General features: G+C 43.0%; 1 protein-coding gene across 1 annotated transcript; it reads left to right on the top strand.

Annotated features, from left to right (window-relative positions):
• Positions 1-10,128: 10,128 nt before the first annotated feature.
• LOC140547740 (calpain-1 catalytic subunit-like) lies at positions 10,129-21,076 on the top strand. The gene is made up of 19 exons (XM_072670874.1): positions 10,129-10,338; positions 10,615-10,684; positions 11,147-11,265; positions 12,558-12,691; positions 12,971-13,139; positions 14,124-14,207; positions 14,747-14,832; positions 14,925-14,999; positions 15,097-15,257; positions 16,430-16,590; positions 16,828-17,039; positions 17,296-17,335; positions 18,426-18,491; positions 18,581-18,638; positions 19,129-19,193; positions 20,155-20,223; positions 20,354-20,432; positions 20,520-20,633; positions 21,000-21,076. Exons 1-19 carry the CDS (start codon positions 10,129-10,131, stop codon positions 21,074-21,076), a joined length of 2,049 nt encoding a protein of 682 aa, XP_072526975.1.
• The last annotated feature ends 1,983 nt before the right edge of the window (positions 21,077-23,059 follow it).

Raw genomic sequence — 23,059 nt, 5'->3', positions numbered from 1 at the left:
CTTACATGTTACAGTAGTCAAACTACAGAGCTGGACCAATGTAGTGTTAGGAGTCTTGCCCAAGGACTCTTATTGGTGTAGCACAGTATAGTCACCCAGACTGGGAATCAAACCCCAGTCTCCTACATGGTGTGGTAGCTCACTGGCAGGTAGTGGTGTTACCTGTTGCACCACACCAACCACCAGGCTATAAGCTAACCCCTTAGTCAACCAGTCACAAACTCCTCAGCTAGTTAAGCACACACCATGCCAGAAGGTGGCAGAGAATACAGTAGCGCCAGCCATGCTAGAAACTATGCTATGCAATGCAATGCTATGGTGCCTTTCTATAAGTAAGACAATCCAGCCCTCATATTCATGCTCCAGTGAAACGGGACGTCGTAACACACCGCTGACCAAGTGTTCCTAATCTTGAGTAATATATTTCTCTCATAATTGCAATTTTGTTCATATTATGAATAAAAAGATTCATTTACACCCCGTTGTCCTCATGTTTTCCAGGGGTGCTAATATTTGTGAAGAGCACCTTCTACATACTTGGTCCCACTTGCGTTGTCTTTACATCAAGTGAAGGTTCTGCAGATCCTTAAAAGTTTCTTCACAGCCACATCTCTCTATTACAAACAACGCTTGAATATAAAGATGCTTCAAATGGTTCTTTGAGTGTAGCCATAACAGAACCACTTGAGAAATTCATTTTGTGTCCGAATATTTGAGAGAAACTATATTTTGAACCCTCAATTCCACAGACCTCGCTCAGGTGTCTGTGGAAGCCTATTATGGCCACTTAAAATAAAAAAATCCAAATGTCAATTTTCTGGCTTTTAAGTCATTATGTTATATCTCATTATTATTATTATCTCATTATTTGCGGATGCTAATCATTATTCTGAGATATTATCTCAGACTTTTGAGATGCTAAGTCATTGTGAGATACTATGGAACTATTTTTAGATGCTAAGTCATTGTGAGATGCTATCAGTAATTTTAGGTGCTAATCATTTTGATATATTATCTCAGGCTTTTGAGATGCTATGTCATTGTGAGATATCTCAGGTTTTTAATATGGTTTTTATAAATAGTCATTATTTGCAGATGCTTATCATTATTCTGAGATATTATCTCAGGCTTTTGAGATGCTAAGTCATTATTGTGAGATACTATCTAAGTAGTATTAGGTGTATTTGGAGATACTATCTCAGTATTTTCAGATGCTAATTATTATTTTGATATATTATCCCAGGTTTTTGAGATGCTAAGTCATTGTAAGATATCTAAGGTTTTAATATTTTTAAGTCATTATTTGCAGATGCTTATCATTATTCAGAGATATTATATCAGGCTTTTGAAACACTAAGTAATTATTGTGGGGTATCTAAGATTCTAGAGATGCTAAGTCATTATTTGGAGATACTATCTTATTATTTGCAGATTCTAATATGTTATTAGATATATTCTCATTCTTCTGAGAAGTCAATATTGTGAGATATTATCTCAGGTTTTTGGAATGCTAAGTCATTATTCTGAGATAATATCTAGCTAACTATTTTAGATGCTAAGTCATTGTGAGATACTATCTCAGTAATTCCAGATGCTAATTATTATTTGGACATGCTATCTCAGTGTTTTTACATGCTAATCATTATCGTAAGATATTATCTCATTATTTTGAGATCATTTCTTGTTGTTTTGAGATGTTTGAGATGTCCTCAAAGCATGAGGGGAATGGAGCTAAACGACTAAAAAAGCAGCAGCCGCTACTAAGCGCTGACTGGCTGGCGAGCGGACACTGGAGAGACGGTCAGTTAGGACACACCAGCTTTGTTTGGTGGAAACTGGCAGAGCAGCTTCATGGAGAACCTGACCACTTCCAGTGGAGGAGGTGTTTATGCTGAAGGTCTGTAGAGGGTCCTATTCCTGTACCTGCAGTTCTCCAAAGACACTAAAGTAGAGAAGAAGACGAAGATGAAGTGTTGTTATTATACAAACCCGGACAAGAACCTCCTCTGCTGAAGGTAAAGAAACACATCTGCGCTTTTCCCTACAGAAACAAAGCTGGAGAAGGTAGATGGTACCTCGTTATCCACTGTTCATGGTACTTAGTGGACACTCTTATCCAGAGCTTACAAACGTACAGCTTCACTGTCCACTCGTGAAATATCCATAGCTGGTGTGAATTGATTGAGGTCAAGTGACCCCTCTAAGCGGTCTGAAGGGCCTGGTGGCACACGTAGGAAGACTAGCCAGAAAGGACTTGCTGTGGTCAATCCTTGAGATGACAAGGATCTGAACGAGCCCCTGGGTGGCTGTTTTAAGATAGGGACTGTGTATTTGGTTAGTCAACAGACTACACACTGCACACTTGGTTCGTGGTTACTACAGTTTATTAACAGCATATAATAAAAGGGAATAAAAATATATGCAGCACTTATCAAAGAGGATGATGTAATGGAGAATTGTGCTCGACAGAGTTAGGTTTGCAACTTGAGTCGAGAACGTAAACTGGTGATCTGCAACTTCACCAAGACAATCTCCAGGGAACAGCTCATACTGTGTGGAGCAGATGTGGACCCCCTGGAGGTCTGGGAGGTTGCTCTGAGTGAAATAGAGAAAGTTTGTTGATGGTAGACAGAAATTTAAGGATCTTTTCGAAGATATAGAGGAGAGATATGGTCTGTAGTTGTCCAAGCTGTCTAGGGTTTGCTTCTCTGTAGGTCTGGAAGGCAGATGGTAGAAGAAGCTGTTTAAGATGAAAGGCCATCTTAAGCTACCGAGATGGGATGGGGTCTAGCCGAAGGGTGGCTGGATGATTAGATGTGGGAAGCTGTAGGACATCATGCATGGAAAAAAGAGGAGAGAACAAAATAGATAAAGTAGTAGTAGTAGGAGGAGGAGGATGCTAACTTTTGGTAGGGGTGAAGATAGGAGGAAAAGATTGGTAGATCTTGTTCACCTTCTCCTCAAAGGAGGTGACACAATCTGGGGGGGAAAGCAAGATTACACCAGTGTTTAGAGTGCGGAAGGATTTTGTAGCGGAGGTGGTGCCCTCAAACTACACCAGCAATTCGTACAGGAGAGAAGCCATATGAGTGCTCAGACTGTGGGAAGAGTTTTAAAAGACAGAGTGTTCTCCAAAAACACCAGCAGGTTAACACAGGGGAGAAACCATATTGCTGCCCGCAGTGTGGAAAGAATTATACCACACAGCGTTACCTCCAAAAACACCAGCGCATTCACACTGGAGAGAAACCGTATTGCTGCTCAGACTGTGGAAGGAGTTTTACAGATAGTAGCTCCCTCAAGAAACACCAATGCATTCACCCAGGTGAGAAACCCTATCAGTGCTCAGACTGTGGGAAGAGGTTTAATCATTAGAGTAGTCTCCAATCCCATCAGTACATTCACACAGGACAGAAACTGTATCAGTGCTCAGACTGTGGGAAGATTTTTCATAGAGAGAGTATTCTCCAAGTACACCAGCGCATTCACACAGGAGAGAAACCGTGTCAGTGCTCAGACTGTGGGAAGAGTTTTAAAAGACAGAGTAGTCACCAAACCCATGAGTACATTCACACTGGAGTGAAACTGTATCACTGCACGGAGTGTGAGAGGAGTTATAGAGATATTCGTTCCCTCAAAATGCACCAACGTATTCACACAGGAGAGAAACTGTGTGAATACACACAATGAAAACTAACAGACAGAGTGTCCTCCAACAACACCAACGCACTCACACCGGAGAGAAACCGCATCACTGCTCAGACTGTGAGAAGAGTTTTACCACCCAGCATTATCTGATGTGTAAGATGTGTTTATACTTCTAAGCTTTGGTTCCATTAAAACCAACCCTGGTGCTCTGTTTGTGCAGTTTGTAAGTAAGTAAGTGTAGTAAGTGTAAGCGCTGCTGTTGGGAAAGACATGGGTAGGACTAGCTCATTTTACAGGAAACAGGATGGTGCATCAATCAGAACACAAGATTGAAGATTGTTTTGTCATATTACAGTGCTTAGCAGTACAGCTTGACATTAGGCATTGCCCTCAGTCATATTTCTGACTGTTTAAGGCTAAATCCGAAAATGAAAAAATTGATTCATTATTAATTTTTCCATTTGGCATAGTACCTCCACAGAGATAAATGTCTGACCATGTCATCTAAAGACTTGACTGTGCAGCAATTAATGTCAGTGTTCAAAGTCATCTAATGAATCATAATCATAAAGTTCTCTAGCTAACAGTTAAATGGCTATGGCTTAAATAGCTGGCTAAACTGTTTTTTTGTTGTTGTTGTTGTGTATTTTACAGGTTGACGCTGACAGAATTTATCTAAATGACTTTTCCAGGGAGCCTTTCTTCCCCAACCCAAATGGAAAGTTTGACAATATGACTGCTTACAGTAAGTGATGATGTGCACCCTCACAACCTCAGCTAACAGTACTAGTTAGTAAGCGTTCTTCTTTTGGACACCATGTATTGTGTATATAAATTATAACCCAGGTGCTCATGCAGGTGAAAACATACCCCAACTGGTAAGCAAGCTGGTTATGCTGGTTGATAAAGCTTAGCAATTGACCAGCATAATGTAGGTCTTTGAGTTCAGTGCTAATCTGATCAATCAGCTTGGTCAGATTGCTCATGCTGGAAGACCTAGTAGGAAATATTGTAGACAGTTATCCAGGGGCTTTGTCACCAGACTAGTGAACCTAAGAGTTTGAGGGTGTGTTCAGCAAATTAAAATCTCCCAAATTGAATATTATGACCACCCCTGGTTTGAAATGATCTCTGGCTCATCACTGTGTCCACTTACTGTCCACTCCATTAGATACTCCGACTTCTTGTAGATGTGAAGTCAGAGACAGAAGCTCTGTATGTGTTGCTGCACAGTTTCTGCTGGTCATGCTCTAGTCCTAGTTGGCTGCATATTCCTGGTTGGTGGACTACTCTCAGTCCAGCAGCACTGTGGGTCCAATCCACTCGTACCACTATTCAGTGTCACTGCAGTGCTGAGGTTGATTCACCACCCAAATAAGACCTGCTTTGTGGTGGTCAGTCCTGTGGGGTCCTGACCATTGAAGAACAGAGTAAACAGATAAACTACAGTTTTTGAGATTGAGATTGTGTTCTTAATGTATTTACTGTCCTAATGTTCAGATTTACTGTTATACATTCTGGTCCTTTTCTCTGAGATTGGAGAACATTTCCGAGTTATTATTATTATTAGTAGTAGTAGTAGTAGTAGTAGTATTTTTTTTTATTTTATGAATTGAACATTGTTTCATGTTAAGTTTGAACTCTGAAATTAAACACTTCTGAACAGCATATTGTGTTGCTTGATTCTCAATTGTCTTTGAGTACAGGGCAGTCTGGATTGTGTATATTTGGCAAAACGGTGCCACTGGTGGACGGGAGCTCCTAGTAAATTGTAAATATGTGTACAGAATGTTTAATATTGTGGGAATGTTATGAATGTCTTGGGGTTTACTGGGTGTACTTTAGTTGTATATGTTCAGATTTTATAAGATCTTTTTTTTATAAGATTCAGAACAGTGTCTGGTTTTAATGGGTTAAATGTGAATGGTACTACTGGCTGGAGTGTGTGTAATGGATATGTAAACATTAGACTTGTGAAGTTGTCTAAGGAAAGTGTTTCATATTAAAAATAACGTGCATACAATTTTAAGCAGAGCTGGCCCAAGGCATACTCAAATTACATGGCTGCTTAGGGCCCCAACACCACCAGGGGGCCCCCAAGAACACTAAGATTTCATGGTAAAAAATACATATTTAAAAAATAACATTGAATAATAAAACAAAATGGTATTACACAGGTAAGCGTAATTTATTTTCATAGTTGGCCCACCAATATTAGGTTAATCAATTCCTGCCGCAATTCCTGGTCGATAAAGGCCTAGACACTTCAGCATATTGCACAATATCTCTTTCTCCTTATGGAATGATGAAGCATCTGGTACTAAGTGGTGGTATGAGGGGCCCCAAATGAAAATCTGCCTTGTGCGGTCACCACTGGCCTCCATACAAGGTAAGGTAAACAGATGGAATTAGTTCTGATTGGATTTCTAGAGAACAGAGGATGTTGAGTAGTATCAGAGTGTGTCTGACGGCAGATCTGACTGTAACAGCCTAACTAAAAGGAGAGAGCCAGAAGGTAACACAGACATGGGAGCACCCTGAAAAACTGGCATCTGGAACCTGGAACTTTCACTTAAGCTTTCATTTCTTTGGGTGTTACTTTAGTATTTTGCTGGGTTTTCCTCTTTCGATCATTCTGGAGGTTTACTTTCCCTGTTATTGTCCTTATGATTGGTTCTTCAGAAGACAGCATTTGCTCAAGGATAGAGTTCTCACTTTCACACTCTCTCAGCAGCCCACACTCAAAGAAGCCTACTAGTAACTGCCCTGGTCTTTAAAATTAGAATATGAAGTTCAGGTTAGTATTTGGTTCTGTGCTTGAAGCTGCATGGCCCCCAGATGTCTGTAGAAAACACTTCTGATGAGCAGATTAGATCCACCTAAGCGGAAGATCTCAGATTCGGAAACACGTTTGACCTTGCAGGTCTTAACAAGGACCGGTCAATTCTGTTACCAAGTTCAGAGCAGGATGCCTCTGGAATCATTCCCACAAAGTTTCGCTAAATGAAGCAAAGCAAAATTCTGTAGCGAAATCTCTCTGTTTCAAAGGCTTCCCATGAACAGCAGCTGCAGCAGAATAACATGCCCACTCACAATGATGGGGATCAAAACATGCTGAAGCTCTTACTTTCATATTCCACAAAGATCTGAAATAAGTGCAGTAGTAAACAGAACACAGCATCAAATCTCATGACCAAAAATAAGGGCAAAAAGTTTTTGAACCTTCTAGTACACACCTAAGCAAAAACGGTTCAATATAAGACTACAAAAGGGTTCCACCAATCCAAAGAACCCTTCAACCAAGCAAAAACTCATTTCCTTTTGTGAAGAACCAATAAAGAACCATTTTGTCTGTGAGGTTGGAGGTTGGGGGATTCAATTCATACCTACCACCCAAACACAATCCCAGCCAGCATGCTCACGTGGGGCTCACATGGGTGGAACGTGGGCTAGGTGGGCTGTTTTGTTACTGGGAACCAGTTGGGCTTCCCAAATGGGCCCGGTCATTACAGCCCACCCTAATCTTACATGGGTCCATCTAGGCCGTCTGGTCCGGTCCATCTGTGCAGAGTAAACCCTGAATGGGACTCATGTTTAGCCCGTCCTGGTCCCATCGCTGTCCCTAGCGGGACCCTGCTGGACATCCATATGTTTGGCCAATATGGAACCCATGGATAAAACTTTCTGTTTCTCTGTTGGGCTACCCATACAGGCCCTAGCGCTTGAAGTGTGAAGGTCAGCGTGTGGTTCTTTTGAGACCCATGAAGCAGCACCATGTCTTTTCACCCTGCCGCTAATGCAGCACCACTGGACAACACTGGAGGACAACGCTTGGGGGACAACACTGTAGTTATCACATATTTTTACTTTTTCCATGGTTTTATAGGTTTTTCTCACAGTCTTGGACATGCATTGTCTTGTGTTGTGACATAACACTATATTAAAATATGTTAAAACATATCTAACAATAATTTCTTGTATAGATCATTTGTATTTAAAGCTTAAGGATCTTCTTATGCAAACTCCAATTCCAATCTTTACTTGCGGCCTGAGGTCTTGAGGTCTTGAGGTCTTGCTAAAAGAAGCGGACAATCTGTAGTAAAATCTCTCTGAATCAGAGGCTTCCCAGGAACAGCAGCTGCAGCAGATGGACAAGCCCCATCGCAATGATATGGATCAATACCTGTTAAAGATCTTACTTTCATATTCCACAAAGATATGAGATAAGTGCAGTAGTAAACAGAACACAGTATCAAATCTCATGACCAAAAATGAGGGCGAAAATGCAAACTTTGGGCTCTGCAATCCAGTTCCTTATTGACGTGTACACTCTAAGCAAAAATGGTATGATGTTGGACCACAAAAAGGTTCCACTGATCCAAAAAACCCTTGAATCAAGCATGGCAACCAAGCACAGATGTCTGCCACTACACAGGGTGAATGCTCGCAAGACAGCAGGTCCTAATGGAGCACATGGCCGTATGCTTAAAGCTTATGCCGAGCAGTTGGCTGTGATGTCCTAAACATCTTTAAGACCGCCACCATTAAACCACTGAATATGTCAGAATGCTGTTCATCGACTTTAGTTCAGCCTTTCAAACTCGTCTCCTCCACCATCTCTCTAAACACTGGCGTGCCACAAGGCTGCGTTCTGAGCCCCCTCCTGTTTTCCTGTTTATGGCTCTAACGCCATAATCAAGTTCGCGGATGACACCACGGTGATAGGTCTGATCAGAGGTGACGATGAGACGGCCTACGGGGACGAGGTGCAGCACTTGGCTGCCTGGTGCGATGACAATAACCTGGCACTCAACACCCAGTAAACCAAAGAGATCATCGTGGACTTTGAGAGAACAAGGAACCAGGCACACACTCCAGTCCACATCAGTGGAGCTGAGGAAGAATATGTGTCTGACTTCAAGTTCCTTGGCATTCACATTTGGGAGGATCTCACCTGGTCACTGAACTCCTCCAGCATGGTCAAAAAGGCGCAAAAGCGTCTTTATTTCTAACGGAGCTTCAAGAAGACTGTCCCAGAAGACTGGTGGACTTCTACTGCTGTACCATTCAGAGCATACTCACAATTTTTCTATATATTCTATTTATATATATGTGTATATCTTATTTATATACCACCACATTTCCAAAATCCCCAAACTGTGTAATAAAATAGTAATTTCTATTTTGCCCTTTATGTAAATAATACTGTATTTTGGTTGAATGTCAACTGCATTTCGTTGGCGGCTTTGTACCTGTACTCAGCACAATGACAATAAAGTTAAATCTAATCTAATCTAAAAAAAATAGTATTTGGCCACACCCACATTCATTGACACCATTAAGCCAATTATTAACATTTGCTTTGTAACCCATTTTTCACACTCTCAACGAGACACTCGCTGCACTGTACTGCAGTCTTCTCAAAGTCTGAGGCCCTGAGCCCTGAGCCCAGAGCCCAGTTACTACCACCTGATTTTTTGTACAGGTTACAGATCTGCAGTCGAGCTCACTGGCCCATTGTATACTGTGTGTACGCTATCAGCTGTAGTCAATCATGATCACTAACAGGAAGCTAAGAGGTCTTGGCCTAGGCGCGGTAAATTCTGGAGCTTTCAGCACCACTGAATAATTGTCTAAGTGTGTGTGGGTAAGTTTTTGATTTTGTCAAATCAACCTCAATTAAACCTCAATAATTCCATGGAATTGATGTCTGTTATGGGTCATAGACTGAAATTATCCTTCTGTGATCAGGCCTGTCTGGGGTAGAGGTTTCTGTGGTACAGTATCTGCTGTATATTGACATGATATGACAAAATATTCAGAAGATCCCAGACTCCTATATTCCTTATAGAGATAAGATCTGTATGTGCCTGAATGGGCTTGTCCTCAGCTTGGTATCAGAAATGTGACACGCAAGAAAATCGAAGTGCATCTAGTAGTGTTACTGAGGGGATCAATGGGGGTCCAGCATTCAGGAGAAAGGCAAATCGGCCTTCTTGTCCTCACAGACACATTTTCTGGCTTATTAAGATTGCAGGTTTTTGCTGTGTAGATAATCCCGCAGCTGTAGTGCACTCAGAAAGTTCTGTAAGGTTTGTGCATTACTGAAAAAACTCTTCATAAAGATGGCGGAATCCCTTTTTGCCGCTTTTTGGTGGAACCACCAACAAAAGCATTACCGTCTATGCCAAAAACCCTTTAAGCAAATAAAGTGTTAGTGTTTAGCCTTTTTAGCCTTTCTTCCTTGTTCTCCCAAAGATCAAGAGCCTAAGCACTACAAAATCCACAGTACCATTTTCATTTTGCTTTTTCTTCTCCAATTCCTCAAACCTAAACGCTCAACAAGGCATTCCAGACAGACCGTATCTGTCACGCAACTAAGAGGGGAGGAGAGATACAAGGGTATTTAAATGGCTTGTGGAAATCAGACGCTTCACTATTTCACTGTGTGCTTGGTAATTACCACACAAGACAGGGACCATGCCTCAGGTCGTCTCCACCTTGGCCAAGGATCGAGCCCAGGCTGCAGGGTTGGGCACCAAGAGCAACGCCGCCAAGTACCTCAGTCAAGACTTTGAGGCGCTGAAGAAAAAGTGTCAGAAATCCCAGCAGCTGTTTCGTGACCCTGCCTTCCCAGCCGACCCCAGTTCCCTGGGCATAAACCAGGACGTTGAATGGAAAAGACCCAAGGTAAGAGTCGAGAAAATCAGGCGAACCCAAGATGACTTTATTTTTGACCTAGACCTAGTGGTACTGTAGGAAAATAATGTGGACTCTTCACCCATAGGACGCCGGATTAGGAGGTCAAGGTCTAGCTCGGCCCACAGTAGAGCTCGAACCTGCTCACCATTTACCCATGTTTTTCATTTGTAGTCCAGCTAAACTGACCTAGTAGTGATGTAAACAGTAAACACACAGACCTGAAGGCCACTGTGCTGAAATCCTTTTGCTTACTGTGTTGTGAAGGACCTGTGCCCAGATCCCAAGTTCATCGTGGGTGGGGCCACAAGGACCGACATCTGCCAAGGAGACCTGGGTAAGTGGAGGACATTATACAGGAGTGATTTATAAGTAAACCCTCTGCATTATTTAGATGATAAGTTCTGCAGATCTGACCTTTAATAGTGGCATAAAATGAAAAAAAAAAAAGACGTTTTAATTTAAGATAATTAATCACGCTAACTTGGATGAGTTATTTAAAATAATGCTGGGAATTACATATAATAAACACAGTAAAAATATTTTTATTTTGTAAATAATATAAAAAAAGTATAATATTATAATATATAATAATATTTATACAATTAATATTAAATAACATATATATATTAATTGTATAATATAATTATACAGTTCATATTATAATAATAATTATAGCGAACGTAAGCTAATCTACACTGAACCACCCTCCTGTACAGGACACAACCGTCACATTCAAAGGCCTATCTAAACTAAAGTTAGCTCTCTAAGCTAATGGCTACCCGATCTGAACCCCCAGGTGACTGCTGGTTGATGGCGGCCATTGCCTCTTTAACTCTGAACCAAGAAATCCTGGAGCGTGTGATTTACCCTGAGCAGAGCTTTGCGGAGGACTACGCCGGCATCTTTCACTTTCAGGTCAGACTCTACTTTTAATTTTGTAGATTCAAGACGATCTGACGTCATAGGATTTCTCAAAATAAGAAAAATCCTACTGTACTGTCAATCATCTTATAGTCTTAGAATCAATCAACATCCTGATCTCAGTAACATTTTTTATTTTATTTTAAATTTCTCCCAAAAAAACAAAGAATGGGCAGGTGTTCCATTACTTTTGTCCATACAGTTTTCAAAGTGAGGCATGGAAAGTGCCAAAACCGTCACACATACAGTTCTGGTGGGAGGTTTTGCCTCCTAACTTCCTGTTAGTGATCATGATTGGCTCCAGTTAGTTGCTTCTCTGTACCCACATAAAAAAGGGCTTGATCTCATTGGATTTCCTCTTAACCCAGAATTTACATTTACATTTAGGGCCTTTAGCCAATGCTATTCTCCAGAGCGAACTGCAAAAGAGCTTCACTGTTTACTCAGACAAGACCCTTAGCTAGTTTGTATCGGCTACAGTCCTGAAGATCCATCTAAGCTTAGACACTCTTAAATACAGAAGTCAGTCTGGAGACCAACATACTCTATACTTCGCCCAAGAGAAGGGGCTTCTGTCTGGGGAAGTTTGTTCCCCCACTTCGATGAAGAACAGAAAAAGCCTGGATACTTGTCTTCTGTGGATTTTAAAGGATGGTGGGTCAAGCTGGGTCGTAATGGAAACTGGAAGGGCTCTTGGTGCTGATCGGCTTTTGACCGTCACCATCAAGTACGGAGGGGCTGGTCCAGGCTTGGCTTGTAAACCAACGTCAGGGTTTTGAATCTGATGTGAGCAGTATATAATAAGAAAGTCCAAGGAGCTCAGTCCAGGTCTGAGAAGGATGATTGTAGGTCAAGAATGACTCTGGGAGCCATGTCTGAACAACTTCCGTTCAAACCATTGTACAGAAGAACAAATGAAGGTAATGGGAGGTGAAGCTACTTTGCCAAGGTCTGGAAGGTCATTGACAGTTTAGCTGGTCTACAAACATGTTGCCCTCAGCTGAAAAGAAATTGGTCCGTATGTCAGGAACAACCCAAGAACCACCAGGGCACAGGTCTTCCATGAAATGGAAGCTGCTGGGACATCAGTATTACCGTCTACAGCTCCACTAAAGTTTGCTGCTGAACCACATGGACAAAGACAAAGTCACACTGTACCAGCTGTTAAGCATGGTGGCGGTAGCATCGTGCACTGGTGGTTGTCTTGCTGCCAGTGGAACTGGTACACTGCACCAACAGACTCGACTAGTGCTGATGTTTCATGAAACCTTCTCCCCTCTCCACAGCTATGGCAGTACGGGCAGTGGGTGGATGTTGTCGTTGACGATTTGCTGCCCACCAGAAATGGACAGCTGTTGTTCGTTCATTCAGCTGACAGCAATGAGTTCTGGAGCGCACTACTGGAGAAGGCCTACGCTAAGTGAGTACTGAAACACCTTCGTAAGAAAACACAAAACTGGTAAGCATGGTGGTGGTAGTCATCTTGCTTTGGGGCTCACCATCATTCTTCACCATAACCTTAAACCAGTTTGCTGGATTTATTTGAGAATTGTTGCAATTTGAGGAACTACCATAGACCAGCATCTTCTGGCCTACTGGTCAGCTAGCTTGCCAAGACTGCTGGGCCAGTAGCTCCATATATCATCCATCCATCCATCTCCACTCCACTGCTCAGAAGGTGTCTCTCGTTGCGCTTCAGGGTGAACGGCAGCTACAAGGCTCTTGATGGAGGCTTGGCTAGTGAAGCTTTTGAGGACTTTACCGGAGGCATCATCGAAGAGTATGAGCTCGACAAAGCTCCTTCTAACCTGTTTAACATCATGAAGCAGGCCCTGAGTCGTGGCTCTCTACTGTGCTCCTCTATAAATGTAAGTATGCTGTAAATGTAGGACTGACACCAAGACTTAACTACCAGTTCAGAGGTTTAGGTATTAGGTTAAAGAAATCTTTCCTGCTAAAGAAACAGCCTGGTTAACCTTGAACAGCATAGGGTATGTTTTTGTTTGAGTTTGATGGTTTAGCTGGTCTACAAACATTATCAACCCCACCAAGCTAGACCACCAGTATGACCACTGTGTTCTACCATCATGACCAGCATCACCAAGCTGGTTGACCAGCATGACCAAATAAAATGCAAAACAGTCTGGCTAGCTCAAGCTCTTAGCTCTGGACCAGCACAGGGTATATTTTTGTTTGAGTTTGATGGTTTAGACCATGGTCTACAAGCATGATCAACCTGACCAAGCTAGATCACCGGTATGACCAGCATGACCAAGCTGGTCGACCGACAAGACCAGCAAGACCATGCCGGTTAAACAGCATATCCATTTTGTTCTACCATCATGACCATCATGATCAACCTTCAAGAGCTCTTAGCTCTGGACCAGCAAAGGGTATGTTTTCGTTTGAGTTTGATGGTTTAGATCATGGTCTAGATGGTTGAACGACAAGACCAGCAAGACCAAGCTGGTTAAACAGCATATCCATTTTGTTATACCATCATGACCATCATTATCAACCTTTAAGAGCTTGTTTAGGGTATGTATGTTTTCATTTGAGCTTGGCAGTTTAGCTAGTCTACAAACATGATCAGCCTGACCAAGCTAGACAACCAGTGTGACCAGCATGACCAAGTTGCTTAACCAGCAAGAGCAAAATCAAATGCAACATACACTATGCTGGTCAACTACCTAGCTTACCAGCACTAGGTATGTCCAGCGTAGACCATCTGCAACTAGAGATCAACAGAAGCTGGTCTTCAGCTGCGTGTTTTAGCAGGCTGGACATACATTGATATGATGATAGTAATATTCTGACTTGACCAGGAATAATCTGTGGGTTACCTTTCCGAGCAGGGCAGTGATCATGAAATGGAGGCTGTGACTCGAGAGAAACTGGTCAAGAGACACGCCTACTCCATCACAGGGGCACAGGAGGTCAGTCACAACTCAAACGTTCCTACACACAGCAACACAACACATCGGTCAGTTTGAGGGACAGGCTTCACATGACAAATGGAGTATATACATCCTCATCACTTAGGCCTAGTGTTCATACTTCATCCGTTTGTGCGGTCCTGCCTTTCTGGTACTCTCTGGTACACACCAAACAAGTGGGCCGAGACCCACCTCACCTGCTCAAGCACTTTTTTGGTGCGCAACAGAGTTGGAGGTTGGTGTAGTACGCAGAGTTGGGCACGGGGACGGGTTGCCAATGCCTGCCTGCCTCCGTGCAGATGTTCCCATTGCTCGTTTCGATGCTCAGATCATAGTGGCAGCGCCTCAGTCCACTGGACCACTCAAGCAAGTTAGGTGTTTGACAATGGCGCAATGGTGCAAATGATACAAAGGAGATAGAAAAATAAGGAAGCACCTTTACAGCCCCCCCTCCCCTTCATGCTGGTCCAGGGGATTGAACCAGCAACCCTCTGGTTCCAAGCCCATCCATTTTGCTGACCTTTATCTATTTCCTGCAGGTTAATGTGGGTGGGACTCGGGTGCCACTGGTGCGCCTCAGGAACCCCTGGGGTAACAAGGAGTGGAACGGAGCTTGGAGTGATAAGTGAGTGTGTCCGTCAACCTTACTGTGCGATACTGATGAATGAGACCTTGGATGATGCTGTCTTGCTCAGAACCTGTTGTTGTTGTCCTCAGTTCCAAGGAGTGGGACAGTGTCCTGCCCCAGGAGAAGAACAAACTCAATTACTCTGCCGAGGATGGGGAGTTCTGGTGAGTGTACTCAATGAACGAGGTCTCACTGTCAGACGCTGCCAATTCCAAGTCCTGGAGCTGTGCAAGACTTCCTGTCATTTGTTTATCTGTCCAGGATGGCATATTCAGACTATAAGAAGCAGTACTCGAGGGTGGAGATCTGCAACCTGACTCCAGACAGTTCGGGCAGCGATCGCGTCGGCAAGTGGACCCTTCAGCAGTTTGAGGGCAGCTGGAGGATGGGCTCTACAGCCGGTGGCTGTGCTAATAACAGAGGTGCCTTTACTCTATCTGTACTGAGTCTTTGGTAAAACATGGATTCTCCATGCCAAGATACTAACAAAAAAAACAACATTCCTTTGAGATTCTGGTCCATTTTGACATGATTGCATCAATTCCTCAAGGTCTACCATAACCCAGTGGTGTTCTACCGGATTAATATACGGTACCCGGACGACCACGGAGGACTAAAAATACAAAGATACCTCTAATCTTAGACTCTACTAATCACAAGTCAGTAAGGTGAACACTCTACTATTCGCCCAAGTACTATTCGCCAAGAGGAGGGCCTTCAGTCTGGGTTTGAAGACAGCAAGCGTTGGACTCTGCTGTTCGGACACCCAGGGGAAGTTCGTTCCACCACTTTGGTGCAGGACAGTAAAAAGTCTGGACGATCGTCTTCCGTGGATCTTAAAGGATGGTGGGTCGAACCGAGCCGTACTTGAAGCTGGAAGGGCTCTTGGTGCAGATTGGCTTTTGACCATCGCCATCAAGTACAGAGGGGCTGGCTGGTCCAGTCTTAGCTTTGTAGGCCAACATCAAGGTTTTGAATCTGATGCGGGCAGCAGCTACTGGAAGCCAGTAGTATCGTATTCATATGGTCTCTGTCATAAAACCAGCTTGAGACGACTTCTGCTTTGTGACTTCGACGACTTTGGTGCATCGCCATCCTGGAAGTAGCCGTTAGAGAACAGGCAAATGTGACCATGAAGGGATGCACATGGTCATCAACAAAACTCTAATAGGCTAGGCAGATTGGAGCCATAGATCCAAGCTGTCAAGGCCAAATTCTGACTCTACATCTATGTTCCTCAGCAAAAATCCACATTCATCAGACCAGGCTATGTTTCACCAGTCTTTAATGGTCCAGTGTTGGTGAGTCGTGGTCTTCTGCTGCTGAGGCCGTGAGAATCGTTGAGAATTCTGATATGCTTTTCTGCTCTCCACAGTCATACAGAATGGTTATCTGAGTTACTGTAGCCTTTCTGTCAGCTCCAGCCAGTCTGACCATTCTCCATTGACCTCTTTCATCACAAAGGCTGTAGTTTCCGGCTGCAGAACTGCAGAACTGCCACTATCGGCATGACATGATGCAATTGTGCAATTGAGAAAAACACTCATAAATCTATTTAAGCCAAAGCTTCCCTGACTTCCTTCTCTTTTTTCAGAAACGTTCTGGATAAACCCACAGTATAGGATCACCCTACTGGAGGAGGACGATGATCCTGTAGACAATGAAGTGGCCTGCAGCTTCCTGGTGGCACTGATGCAGAAAGACAGCCGCCGCCGCTGCAATCAAGGCCAGGCCATTGGCTTTGCCATCTACAAGGTCAGTAGTAAAGGAATGGAAATGGCAGATTTTGTGCAGATCTACAACCAAGGTAACAGTAATAACAGTACAGGACAGTCTGAACATAGCCTTAGCTAATTGCGGGGTTAAGTTTTTAGTGGCAACAACAACTTACTTAATTACTTTCATTTTATACTAATAACAAACAAATGGCACAGTCAGCTGCCCACTACGCCTGACTGGTAACAAACCCTGATTTGTGTTTATGTGCCGTAGGTATGCAGTTCCCAGAGCCAGCGTCTGACAAAGGACTTTTTACAGCGTAACAATGCATGTGAAAGATCCAAGACTTTCATCAACAGTCGGGAGGTGAGCGCAAGATTCTGCTTGCCGCCAGGAGATTATGTGATCATTCCCTCCACCTTCAATCATGGGAAGGAAGCTGACTTCATTCTCAGGGTCTTCACTGAGAAACAGACCAAGACAGAGTAGGTGACTTTTATTTACTGTTGCTGTCACACAAAAACGTTTTATCTCCATTTTTGACGTGTGTCACTTTCTGACATAATGTGAATCCGGCTGTTGTTCTTCATACCATGCCTCAATTTCCTGATGAATAGACCAATAGAAGTGCTCCAAAATGGCTTGGAATAAAATATTTTTTTAATTGAAAATCATATATAAGTTAATAAACTCTGTTGCTGAAATGCTGTAACGCTGTCTTATCTTTCTCATATATTTTAGAGAGGTGGACAATCAGGTGTCATTCACCCTTGATAATCAGGTAAGGGTCCTGATAGGGGGGCACTCTCTTACAGTTACATGTTGAAATTAGAGATGAACCGATTGGGTTTTTGGGGGCGATACCAACCACAGATGATCTTTTATCACAACTGAGTGATCACCAATCAAGGTTAGGGCTGGATGCCACATGAGCCTTTCCAAGCATTTGGGAATCAACCACATCTTAAAATCTTTGCTGGACTCCAAGAACCAGCTGAAAGATATTATGAATTCTGAACAGCACTGTGGAGCCCAGTGTCATTAGCGGTGTTTGCTAGCTCTGCTGTGTTCTGATACTCACTGTACTGAGCTGAGTGATGGACACTAACCGGAGGGGGATCCGGTTAGTGGTGTTAAAATCATCCATTTATCTTTATATGGATAAATGTATTTATTTAAATATATTTCTTTTAAAAAGTTGTTGAAGCATTTTCTCTATTAAAGCTTCTGTGTCTGAACTTTTGATGTTCAAGGCTAAAGTTCTCTAAACTACACTGAGATACTGGAAAAACAAGCTGGATTCCTTAAGCCAATTTAATTACTTGTTCTCCTGCCCAAATATTCATGGACGTGCTAGCTAGCATTTTAACTATAAATATATTACATTTAAAAAACATTAAATATATTATTGTTATAATTGACGAGATTAAACTTTTTAATCGATTGACACCATTAGTAAAAAAGTATTTCTTTGACAAATTTGAAAAATTACAGAAAATACCTCATAAAGAGGAATAGGAGTCCTCTCTAGGCCTATTTTATCGGTTAGCACTGTTAGCTAGCTCATTAGCTTATCTGAAGTAGCAACTTTCCCTACTTACCGAAAACACACAATTTCTGTACAAAAGTCTTTGTACAGTAAAACATATATTTAATAAACATGTCAATGTTTGTGCTGCTAAATTGTAGTGTTTTTGCCATTTTTAGCCTCCTAGCATCAATGCTAATACATACACTCTTAAAAAATGAAGGTGCAACATGTGGTTCTTTGAGCAATACCATAAGGAACCATGTTTGTGAAAGAGATGTGGTGATGTTATTGCATCTGACTGTTGTAATGTTCTGAATTTTGCTTGAATGAACTGTTGTAGAGGGAGATTACTCAGCAAGACATTGAGCCTTCATTCAGAGACCTGTTTGCTAAACTTGCTGGACAGGTAGGATTGTTTCTAACTGTTTTTTTACTGGCTTACTGGTTTAAGGTGTGTTTCCTTGCCGCAGTTAATCTCTTTCACTCTCTCTTTAGAATAAGGAGATATCTGCAGATGTACTGAGGACCATCCTGAACTCTGTAGCATCCCAATGTAAGACAGCTGAGTATTACTAAAAAACAAATTAGCCAAACATCTGCTTGTGAACATCTGCATCAAGGGTGTTAGCTCTTTTGGGAAGGCTTAGCAGCATAGCGTATGTGAATGTGCCTGGATGACCAGTATTTCAGCCACCTTGGCCTTCAAAGACCAGCTTAGATCATCCAAAACCAGCTTCGCACACAGTTCTCTGGTATGTTTAGGGTATTTCTAGGTGGTTGCTATGGTATCCTATCTGCAATGTCTTGGAAAAACGGATGGGATGAGATAACGCACAAAGATTTGGGTACTGGGTACTGGGTACTAGAGATCATACAAACATCAAGGCTGGGATTAAGCCTAGTCTTGGACTACAGAGCATTCTGAATGGTGATTCTCCATTGAAAGTATAATTTAGTCTAGGACTAGGCTTAATCTCGTTCTGGGAAAGTGAGCGGAGAGTGAGCGGATGAATGGTGCAACCCTCTTCTCTTGTGTTTTTTAGTCACCGACCTGAAGACGGATGGTTTCAGTTTGGAGGTGTGCAAGTCTATAGTGGATCTCCTGGATGTATCCTTCCTCATACACTCAACCAGTCATCCAGCCATCTCCCACGACAACAGCTCCGGCTTTAAAGGGTCTCACAGTTAATAATATTTTTCTCACACTTCAGTGAAGGGAGGGATTCGGAAGAATACAAGGCGTCTACAGTCGAAAAGAAAATTACAAAAAAATTAGGACACACTATTTAACACTTTTTTTACTTCTAAGAAATATGGACATATCAAAATCTAGTTCCTACATCAGCTGGGAGAACGCTGTTCCCACTCCTCCTCCATGCAGAATCTGTCGGGCTTTGTGATGCTCTGATTTTTTCTTTTGAGCCATTACATGGTGGAGTCATTGTCATGTTGCATAGTCCACCTCGCTTCAGCTATTCAGTTTTTGGACAGATGGTCTCATGTTTTCCTCAAGCAGCATCTGATACCACCAGACCCCAACCATGCTTTGCTCCTTCAGGGCCTAGCTAGCTGGCTAGCTCACATTTTGAATACTCCACACTGACATGCACTCAGTAGTAGCTTACTGTTAGCATGCATAAACCACAGTCATCTCAGACCACGCCAAGGAGGGCGTTTTATCTATGTACTGCCAAAAAATGTTGGAATCCAGTAAAACAAGTCTGTTTGACGCGATTATGTGACGACTTTGGTGTGCAGTTAGCACTATGCTAATGGATAGCTATGGGTTTAAAATGGCATAAAATATCATAAACACAGTCCAGCACAGCTGTTCCACATCAGCTCTTAATACAGAAACCCTGCAATTAGCTTTTAATTTTGCCACAAGAAGGTGATGCTAGCTTCCACTAAGCAAGTCGGGCTGTGCCAATGGTGCGGTTCCGATGTTGGACTAGCTCGGCAGGGGGTTATGCTAATGCCATGGTAGCGATATTGGACGAGGCAGATGGTCTGACTATGAATTTAAATATTGTGAAATATCCTCATGAACATCCTTGACTGAACCTCAGAAAGATGCCAGTGGTCGTCTGGGCCTGGTGGAGTTCCATGTTCTGTGGACAAAGATCTCAAAGTGGCTGGTGAGAGACCCAATGAGTGTTTACTGAACAGAGTGGTGTTATTTCCCCCTCCCTCACAACACCCACTGTCCCAGCCCAACCAGGCCTTTTGACCTGTGCCCCAATTGGTCTTGTTTCTGTGTCTCTGTAGGCAATTTTCAAGGATTTTGACCAGGACAAGTCAGGCACCATCAGCTCCTATGAGATACGCCCTGCCTTGGAAGTGGCTGGTAAGGCAGTAAGACCCTCTCGTCACAGCGGTGCACAATGGCTAGAGAGTTTGGTCTGTGACCTGTTCCACTGCTCTTCTTTTCTAGGGTTTCAGCTCAGTAACAAGCTGCACCAGGCCCTGGTGGCACGATTCGCTGAACAAGAGGAGATCGACTTTGATAACTTTGTCAGTTGCATGGTCAAATTGGAGGCCATGCTGAGTACGTATCTGCTGCTATTACCTTAGTACATCTCAGTACACTACATGTCCAAATGTTTGTGGACAACCCTTCTAAAGGGATGCATTCCACTACTTTAAGTTGCACCCACTGCTGCACACACACTGCTTGTCGAGTCCCTGTAGAGAAGTACTGCTAATCTGCTGAAGATTTCTGAGGTAGTCGTCCTTCGTCATTGTTGCACCTGCTTTGTGCATTGTATCAGATCCACTGGCAGCAAAACAGCCCCCAGAGCATGATGCTACCACCACCATGCTTAACAGTTGGAACAGTGTTCCAACCTCCCAACCTTAACTGTATATCATGCCTTGGCATTGATGGCTTATTAAACACAGTCTTCTCACGCAGGTGCCTTCAAGCTGTTTGACCCAGACAAGACTGGGGTGGCTAAGCTCAGCGTCTCTGAGGTGAATTTCTTTTGCTAATGAATTTAATCAGGTGTTTATAGACTTAATGATTCAGTCGCTAGTTCTGTCCTGCAGACAGGATACTGGGGATGTCTGGAAAGGTGGGTATACCACGCTTACTTTTAACTGTATGCTCAACCAGAGGGCAGTGCAGTCTGAATTCTATACTCCATCAGAGGGCAGTGCAGTCTGAACTCTATCCACCACCAGAGGGCAGTGTTGTCTGAACTCTATACTCCACCAGAGGGCAGTGCAGTCTGAACTCTATACTCCATCAGAGGGCACTGTAGTCTCAATTCTATACTCCACCAGAGGGCAGTGTAGTCTAAATTCTATACTCCACCAGAGGGCAGTGTAGACTAAATTCTATACTCCATCAGAGGACAGTGTAGTCTGAACTCTATACTCCACCAGAGGGCAGTATAGCCTGAACTCTATACTCCACCAGAGGGCAGTGCAGTCTGAGCTCTATACTCCACCAAAGGGGCAGTACAGCCTGAACTCTATACTCCTCTAGAGGGCAGTGTAGACTAAATTCTATACTCCATCAGAGGACAGTGTAGTCTGAACTCTATACTCCACCAGAGGGCAGTGTAGACTAAATTCTATACTCCATCAGAGGACAGTGTAGTCTGAACTCTATACTCCACCAGAGGGCAGTGTAGACTAAATTCTATACTCCATCAGAGGACAGTATAGTCTGAACTCTATACTCCACCAGAGGGCAGTGTAGTCTGAACTCTATACTCCACCAGAGGGCAGTGCAGTCTGAGCTCTATACTCCACCAGAGGGCAGTATAGTCTGAACTCTATACTCCACCAGAGGGCAGTATAGTCTGAACTCTATAGTGTACTATAGTGTAAAATCCTCCTATTATTATCCTAGACCTTCATCCTTAGTAAAATAAACCTTAATGTAATCAGTGTTGTGTTTGTTTGTGTGTTTATGTGTGTGTGTGTGTGTGTGTGTGTGTGTGTGTCTTTAACCTTCTCTGTTCAACACAGTGGCTGTACCTGACTGTGTGCAGTTGAGTGTCCCGTCCACAAGAGCTGATGTCCATCCTACTTGCATGCCAGGACAACAGACGCACACCCAACATATAAATGGAAAACTCCCCAGACCCAACGCATATAGCCTGCATCTACTAACCCTATTACCTACAAAGATTAACGAGGAACAAAGCTAGACAGGTCAAGGGCGGTCGCCATGGCTACAGTATGTCTGCCCCCTATTATTACTGGGTTTTATATGGTTTTTATTTCAATGGCACGTCTGGTGTATTTGAGCAGCTCTGTGCTAATTAAGATGTATCCAATAAAATCTACTAATCCAACATTTAAAAGATGTGTCCGTTTATTTTAAGGACCGGATCTCCGTTGGTGTGTTAGTAGCATGTGTTGTGCTGGTGGTACGAGTGGATCAGACGCAGCAGTGCTGCTAGAGTGTTTAAACACTGTGTCTGTCCACTCACTGTCCACTCTCTATTAGACCCTCCTACCTAGATAGAGCACGACACACACTACTAACACACTCGCCACCACCATGTCAGTGAGTGTCACTGCAGTGCTGAGAATGGTCCACCACCGACATGCTACCTACCTGAACACAGCAAATGGGTTCTAGTAACCATTTGGCCCAGCTGTGTGAAAGAGGCCATGCAGAGAAACAGATGGACAACAGTCCATCTGATAAAAAACAGGGGTTGATTTTCTGATTTTCACGCTCAACTAAATCAGCAACTCATCTGACGGAGGTGCTCAAAGTTATGCACTTTGTCAATATTAGCAGAACATTGCACCACCACACCACTGCTGAATGTTCCTGAAGGTAAAGGGGGAGGGGGGTGATTTGGCTTTCTATCAATCCTATAAGCATTCTTCTCCCATTTCTTTCCCTCTCAACTTGACCTCCACCCTTTCTGGGTGTGGTAGAAAACAGCTACCTGAAAACACTTGGCTATCTTCTTATACTCTTCTCATAGTCTGAGTGTTTGGCAGCTG

The sequence above is a fragment of the Salminus brasiliensis genome, chromosome 25 (assembly GCF_030463535.1).
Source record: "Salminus brasiliensis chromosome 25, fSalBra1.hap2, whole genome shotgun sequence".
NCBI classification, from domain to species: Eukaryota; Metazoa; Chordata; class Actinopteri; order Characiformes; family Bryconidae; genus Salminus; species Salminus brasiliensis.
This window is presented reverse-complemented; position numbering and strand designations above follow the sequence as displayed.